Here is an 8,408-nt window from a genome sequence, read left to right as displayed (position 1 = left end):
TATGTGTGTATATTTGTGCATGCACAAGCGTGAGTATCCATCTGCATGTGTGCGAGTGTGTGTATGTGTGTGTATGTGTGAATACATGTGTGTGCATGCATGTGTGTGATTTGTGTGCATGTATGAGTATCCATGTGCATGTATGTGAATACATGTGTGTGCGTGTGTATATGTGCATGCATCTGTGTGTGTGCATGCATGTGTGCATGTTTCTGGAGTGTATGGACCCTTGTGCTCAAACAGAGGCCATCCACAGACATGGTCTGCTCTGCCCCATCGCTTCCCACCTTACTCCCCTGAGACAAAGTCTCTCACTGACTCTAGAGCTGGGCTAGTGGCCAGAAAGCCCACACCAGTCCCCCTGCCTCCCCTCCCCTAGCACTGGGGGCACAAGCATACACTGCCACGCCCATCCCCCTCCATGAGTGCTGGAAATTTGAACTCAGAACCCCATCCTTGCACACAGAGGGCACCTCCACAGCCCCTCCAACAGGTAATACCTACATGCCTCAAAATATTGGTTTACTGATGTGTGGTTTCCTGGGATCACTCTCACCATCTGTGGAGGTTTGGAGGCTGAAACGTTGCTCCAGAGGAAGGACCAGTTTGACTTAAGGGAGAGATTCTTGTTAGCTTTGGTCTTGTGAGTGCAGTAAGCAGGCAGGCAAGCTGAACGGATGAAGCATGACCACATCCCCTAACTGGCAGTCCCTGTAGGGAGAAGAGGCTCCCTGGAGGATGCTGGCTGCCCTAGAGGCTCAGGTGCCTGTCATGCCGTCTTTCCGGTCAGCATCACTCACTCAGTGTGTGTCAGGCCCCGAGGTCTCGCTCAGCCATCACCATCCCGACCTCTGCAGTGAAGCTATAGGGCAGGAAGAAGATGTATCGCAAACCTCCTTCCAAGAATTCTGGAGAAAGTCAATGTCCAGTAGGTGAAAGGGAAAGGCTGGGGTCTAGAGCGAGGGTTTAGCACCGCCCCAAACAGGTCTCTGATCTACCTGTTAAAGGGATACTGCTCCAGTATCCTTGCAGGAAAAAAAAACAAAAACAAAAAACAAAAAGATGTCCCAAGGGGAAGCCCGACTCTCATGATTGTATCTGAGCTCCATACTCGACCCGGCAAAGATGTCCTGGGTCAGAGAGCCTGCACCAGCTGAATTCCAAGATTTCTTTCAGCATGTGAGTCTGCGTTTTGTGCCCTTCTGTGACCCCACCCCCACAGCCCCCAAGGTTCTTGGAAGCCCTTGGGAACTTCCTGTTAAGGCAAATACCAGCAAGTTTCTTCTTGTAGTCACTGGCTTGCCTGAATCTGTGACCCTCACCTCTCCCCCAGCTCAGCCTCCAGATCAAACAGAACAGAGGAGGCAGGGAGGGAGGGAGGCAGGGAGGGAGGGAGGGAGAACACACATGTCACCTTCCAGAGGTCAGACCCAGGTTCAGGACAGAATCACAAACAGGGCAGATCTGAGAAAAAGATCCAGCACGTTCGTGGTGAATCAATCACCTTCAGAAATGTCCAGGGCGTGAGGAGGGGTGCAGAAGGTAAGAGCTTTGCTCTGTAAGCATGAGGATCCAGGAATGAATCTCCAGCACCCATGTGCAAAACCAGCCAAGGCTGTACAGACGCACCTGTAGCCCTACTGCTATGGAGCAGAGAAGGGCAGATCCTGAGATGTCACTGCGCAGTCAGCCTCGCTGGAAGGAGGAGCTTCATGGGTGAGATCCTGCCTCCAGGGAACAAGGCAGAGAGGGTGATGACCATTGCACGAGGAAGACACTAAATGTTCTCTGGCCTCCACATTCCAAACATGTGCACGCGCACGCGCGCGCGCACACACACACACAAACACACACAGAGACAGAGACAGACAGTCAGACAGAGACAGAGAGAGGGAGAGGGAGAGAGATAGACAGACAGACAGAGATAGACAGACAGAGAGAGGAAGACAGAAACAGAGACAGAGACAGAGAGATAGACAGAAACAGAGACAGAGAGACAGAGACAGAGAGATAGACAGAGAGAGAGACAGAGACAGAAACACACACACACACACAGAGAGAGAGAGAGAGAGAGAGAGAGAGAGAGAGAGAGAGAGAGAGAGAGAGATCCAAAGCTGGACATGTTGGCTCACACTTCTAATCCCAGAACCCTGAAGGCTGAGACAGGAATCTTGACACAAGTTTGAGGCCATCCTCAGGTATATAGGCCACATAGTGAGACCCTATCTCAAGCAAAATGAGACACACCCATTTCCTGAAGCTGTCCCTTCCTCTCAGGTCTCACAGGATGTAGCTCTCTGGGAATTCAGTGAGTAGACAGACATGCCTGAGAGGTTGCTGAATGTGGTGTAGCTACGCTGCCGCTGGTGGCTGAGCTGTTCCCACATCGCCTGGCTGGAGGCTCTGTGCCCTCTGCCCCCCAGTCTATGGGATGGTGCTGCTTATATCAGGTTCTCCCTTCCCCCACCCCGTTCAATTATTCCACTCCGCAACCTCCTTCTCTGAGGACCGAACACGCCAATGATCAAGGCTGAGAGTCACTGTGTTGCTAGGACCACCCAAACCTCCTTCAACAACAACTGGAGGTCCCCAGGGTCCTCCTCTGTCAGCACAGCATGCTCCATCCATTGTGAATGGTCTGTGCCCAGCGTGCCCCCTAACTCTGTTAGTATTTTGATTCCCACCCTGGGTGTAGAGAGCCTCCATATTAAGATACAATTAATGGAGTTGGGCAGTGGTGGCGCACGCCTTTAATCCCAGCACTTGGGAGGCAGAGGCAGGCGGATTTCTGAGTTCGAGGCCAGCCTGGTCTACAGAGTGAGTTCCAGGACAGCCAGGGCTACATAGAGAAATCCTGTCTTGAAAAACAAAACAAAACAAAACAAACAAACAAACAAACAAAAGAAGATATGATTAATGGGTCACGTAGAGCGACTTGGGTAGCTGCGCTGAGCTTGCATCCTCTCCCACGTGTGGCTGTGTTAGAGAGTTGGAGGACTGCAGTAAAGTGTGTTTGGGGGGAGGGGGGATTAATATTATTAACTGCCCTCCCCCCAGGGTTGGAGTTACACAAGAGTGGCTTTGACAGATGGGGGACATCAAGGCGTCCCACTGGAGACTGGGATAACCCTGGGCCAGATCAATCAATCCCATCAATGATGACGGTGATGATGATGATGGTGGTGGTGGTGGTGATGATGATGAAATTATTGTGACATCGTCATCATGATTATGACAAAAATGCTGACCCCCAAAGCTGACCCCCAACATCCACACACTTGGACACGGGGAACTTGATTGTCTTTAGGAGACAGACATTTTTCATTAGCCAAGCCCAGGGTCTTTCGAGGGTCCCAGCTATGCAGAGTGGGATCTCACCTAAGTACACGCCTTAGGCTTGGAAGTATGCCCCAGAGGCCTGTTTTGTGTGGGGTAGGAGAGACAGTTTGGAAGTGCCTAGCAGGTCAGAGGCAGGCCCTTTCCTACCCCCAGCTTGGAGGAGAAAACAGAAAACAGGATTCAGGAAAGTCATGGGGAAGATGCCCCGCACAGCACACTTTGTTCTCTTAGCCTCACAGCTCCTCAGGTATCTGGCCAGCCCCAGGTTAACCTCTGTGGCTTGCCGTAGCCATGTTATGAGGTCTACAGGCTTAGTCTTATTGATCTCTAAAAGAATCCCGTTGGGCAAGGTCATTAAACTCACCCTGTCCGTGAGGAAACTGGAGTTCGGAGGGGGCAGGTGACAGAGTCGCAGTGCTGGTAACAAACAGACGAATAGACTCAGAGCTTTAGAAAACCCTGAAGGAGAAAGGAAGGAGAGATCTGAGCATGTCAGCGGCGGAACTGGAGAACGGAAGGCTGAAACAAGATGAGACACAGGGAGGGTTTGTGTGGACGCTCAGATAACCAGGCTCTTCAAGGGAGAGCGTGGGACCCCAGGGGTTGGAAAGGAAAGGGAACCAGGGAGTTGGGAGCTGGGGAGATAATAGCTCAGTCATTGTAGTGCTAGCCACACTGGAAGACCTGCTCCCCAGCCCCAGAACCCGTGAAGGAATTCCAGCGTGGTGACAGGTGCTCATAAATCCCAAGGTTGGGGAGGCAGAGGCAAGAGGTTCCCCGGGATTTGCTGGCCGGACAGCCTAGCCTAGTCAGGGCGTCCCAGATCCTCAGAGTAGATCCCACCAATAATGATGATGATAAAATCACCAAAATCATCGTTGTCGTCGTCATCACCATCATCATCACCACCACCATCATCATTATCACCATCATCAGGCTGGGAAATTCCTGAGGGACAGTACCCAAAGTTGACCCCTAACTTCCACATGCTTGTGTATGTGATCACACTCACATGAACACACACACACACTTTGATAAAACTCTCTCTAAAAGAAAAGAGGTACTGTGGAATTTGATCACAGGTCCCTCTCTCTATCTCTACCTTCCTGCCAGATCAAGGGATCTCAGATGACAGCTTCCACTGTCCCTCTGTTCTCAGACTTAGTAAACTTCCCATCACCAGCTTAGGGCTTTACCCCCCACCCCCCACCCCACCCACAGTCAGCTTGCTTTTAATAACGTTAAATTCTCACCACCAACATGATCCCTCAAGAACGCACCTATGAGGGAAATAAACTCAAAGACTCTACCCTGGGCCATTTCTAATGAGATAAGGCCAGTTGCTCTGGGACCCAAGTTTTAAGCCAGCTTTTACCAGGAAAGAGAAAGCAGTTAGTGAAAGGCCCTAGAGGCGCTTGGGTATTTAGCACGCAGTGGGGGACCGACTTTCAGATGCAAATGAGAACTTAACTTTTCCCTATCGTGGGAATCCAGCATCCTGGTGGGAGACCCACCAAACAAGTCTACCCCTGTCTCTAGGCTTCCGTTTCTCCATGTACAAGATTATCCTTCTGGGTCACCAGGAAGGTCTTTTGGGCTCTGATACATCGCAGTGTGACTTGCCTTGAAATGTCTAAAACTGTCAGGATGCCAGCATGCGGGGCCAGTGACAGGGCAAGGCATCCTTGCACCACTCAGTGCGATTCCAGGATACGAATCTGACATTCTTTTCCCTACAAGGAAGTCGGTTTGGGAAGAGGTCAGACAGTCAGTTCCCTTCTGCTGGTTGGAGAACCCTCAGGATGTAAACTCAGCTCTGCTGGCCTGGGGGGGGGGGGGGCGCAAGCTGTAACTATACAGGGCCAGCCAACACACGAACGGTTAAAATCAGATTGGCCGTCCCTCACAGTGGGAGGGGTGGTAGGAGGGAGCCCCCCACCCCCACCCCCCAGCCAGGCTTTGTCTTGCTTCCAAAGCTTGGCTTGGCGGTTTTCCCAGGCCTCCAGAAGCACCTTTGTTGATCTTCACAGTTCCGGTCTGGCCAGGTGGCTTTGGGTGGTTGTGGCTCGGAGGGCTTCGGGCTCCTGATAATAGGAAATGACTCCCACCGCCACCCCCACCCCCAGGAAGAGTCCTGCACACAACCAGGGGAGGGTAGACCTCTCCCTGCATCTACAAAGGCAGAGCTAGCCTGGCCTGTGGGAAGGTCTGCAGTGATCTGTCCTTCCTTCACGTGCCCGGTACCGGGAGAGGCCGGAGAACGTGCTCTTTGGAGCCCAGGATTTCAGTTCTGAGTCCGTCTGCTAATGCCAAGGGTAACCACCCGGAGGCTCAGTATCTTCGTAAAGTGGGGACGGTCAGTACTGGAACCTCCTTGGCCGGATTCTTAGCAAATGGATCTGAGGAAACACCCAAAATGTTGAAAGGGCTAGGCCGGTCACGGGCTTTTTGTGTTTTTACTAACAAGGGCGTTCCAGGGAGACCATTAACACACGCGCTCGTGGTTTCAAATTTGTTGAAGAAGAAATCACTTACTGGGTAGCTTTGTTCCCTCCAAATAACAAAGAAAAGATCTTTTAGTTCTTAAGGCTGGATGGGGGTGACACATGCTTACACTTACAGCCCTCAGGAAGGAGTCCAGGAGGTAAGGTCATAAGGTCAGCCTGGACTCCGAGAGACTCTGTCACCTCCCACATCCTTCTGAGACGTAGACTCAGGTTTGAGAACACAGGTCCCATCTTTGATGCTGTCTTGAGTTTGTCTTGACATCCCCCATCCCTGGGTCTCATGATCTGTGAAACAGAAGCTTGGGTTCATATGACTCACTGAACGAGGCTCTTAAAAGATCGCAACACGAGGCCCGAGTTCAGATCCAGGAAGGCAGGTGTGACCGTGCACGTCTGTAAGCAGAGGTGGAAAGATGGGGTGTCCCTGAAGCTCAGTGGCTACTTAGCCTCACCAAATTGAAAACTCCAGGTCTAGTGAGAGACCCTGCCTCAAACAATAAGATGACAAACAAAAGGGGAAGATTCCCAACCTCAGATTCTGACAGGGGTAGGGGGAATGATGATGCTTGGACATACATACACACATATACACATACACACACACATACACACATATACACACAGACACACACACACATACACACATATACACATACACACACATATACACATATACACACAGACACACAAACACATACACACATATACACACATACACATAGATACACACATGTACGCACACATATGCACACACACATGCACACACATAAAGCATATGCACATGCACACACATACACATACAAGCATACACATACATGCACATACATACACACATACAGACACACACACATGCACACACATACACACACATATCCACACATACACTTGTACCATGCACACGTTTGCACACAAAGGAACATTTTCTTTTCAATGAACACGGTAGTTTCAGCTATATTAAAAACAATAAGTGGGTAAGATCTTCTGTTTTCCTCTCCCAGGCTTCCCGCAGAAGTGGATCCAGCGACCGTATTTGCCTCCCTTTCTCCAGAGGGTCTGCTCATCATCGAGGCTCCCCAGGTCCCTCCATACTCACCCTTTGGAGAGAGCAGCTTCAACAACGAGCTTCCTCAAGACAACCAGGAAGTCACCTGTTCCTAAGACGTCAGCCTTGGTCCTTCTTCGCTCCCGTCCCCAGCCCCAGGGACTCTCTGATTTGAGGGTACACTACTTTAGCAGCACTCAAATTTAAGGCAACTCAGCTGTCAGGGGATGAGAGGGAGAACCGAACGACCGTCCCTGGATAATGTAGCGATAGATTTCTCCACAGGGTGACGCAGTGGGCCAGCCTTGCTTGGTTGCATTAGGTCAAAGCATTGGGAGGTTTTTCTTCATCTTATCTGGGTGAAGACGTCTCACGGTCTATAGTGTCAAAACAAGCAAATGGGGACTGAAGATTTCATGTTAACTTTTTACCTTGCAGTTAATGCAAGACTTGCTTTTCTCTGGGGACCTTCCCATCACCCAGATCCCTGCTCTGGACCCTCCTTCTATGTGGCTTAGTTGATGGGACTCATTGGCTCACCTCAGTGTATTTCTAAACTCTTTGTCTAGAAGAGGTTATAGGCAGGTCTTATATCCCCATATGGGATTTATCCATCACCACACAACACAGTGCTTTTTTTTTTTTTTTTTTCTTTTTTCCAGCATGACCCCATGGCTCTCAAACCCTCACCACCAAGGACTCTGGGAACCCCTCAGTTAATTCTCTGGCTAAGGGCCCCCTTTACTGTGTCCCCTGTGTCCAAGTCACATTTTTACAGAGAGCTGTCTTTGAGCAGCTCCTCCAGGAACCAAGCAAAGGCCAGACAGCCTGGCACGCAGGCTAGTGGCATTGTGTGTGTGTGTGGAGGGGGGGGGGGATGTGTGTGTCTTTGTCGTGTGAATTGTGCTGTTGTTTAGGGGGAAAGTAACAGTAAATAATAATGATGATAATAAAGGAGCTGATGTTCTTAGCCCGTTGTGCTTCATTTAGCGAGTAACTAAATGTTCTATCACTAAGGTATACACTATCAAGATGTTACAGCTTCAAGTAATGATTCCTGAATAAGTAGTAGGCTAGACGGTAGAAATGCTTTCAGCCAAGTCCACCAAACGTTTAGATGTGCCTGCAGAGCTCTTTTCTTGCAGCTCTGGTTCCTGTATTCAGTCTATGCCTTTTGTGGTGACTCTACACAGCCATCATCTGTCCTCGTGGTTGAAATACGGATGCAAGAATCTCACCCTCCTATGACAGTGTAGGGAGGAGAAGGCCAGGGTAAAAGGTGAAAGACTTCTTTGCGTGGTTCCTCATTTTCCAGAAGTCCAGTAAACGTCTCCTTTGATGTCCTTGGACTGAAACAGGTCACGCGCCTGTCCAGAGTCCAATTCCTGGCAGCCTGAGAGAATGGGATGATGTCATAGCTACTTTTCTGGTTGCCGTGAAAATTTATTTTGACAAAAGCAACTTAAGGAAGGAAAGATTTACTCTGGCTCACAGCAGAAGGGCACCAGCCAGGAATCTCC

The 8,408-nt window shown here is 50.2% G+C and overlaps 1 protein-coding gene across 1 annotated transcript in view; it reads left to right on the top strand.

The window, feature by feature from the left end:
* Hspb8 (heat shock protein family B (small) member 8) overlaps window positions 1-7,860 on the top strand; it is a 15,516-nt gene extending 7,656 nt beyond the window's left edge. The window contains exon 3 of the mRNA XM_021186952.2: window positions 6,845-7,860. Coding sequence (XP_021042611.1) covers window positions 6,845-7,004 — 160 coding nt within the window. The 3' untranslated portion in view covers window positions 7,005-7,860. The remainder of the gene's footprint in view (window positions 1-6,844) is intronic.
* Window positions 7,861-8,408: the final 548 nt, after the last annotated feature.

This window comes from Mus pahari, chromosome 23 (genome assembly GCF_900095145.1).
Source record: "Mus pahari chromosome 23, PAHARI_EIJ_v1.1, whole genome shotgun sequence".
Lineage (NCBI taxonomy): Eukaryota > Metazoa > Chordata > Mammalia > Rodentia > Muridae > Mus > Mus pahari.
The sequence above is the reverse complement of the archived record's forward strand: the minus strand, read 5'-3'. Positions and strand labels throughout refer to the sequence as shown.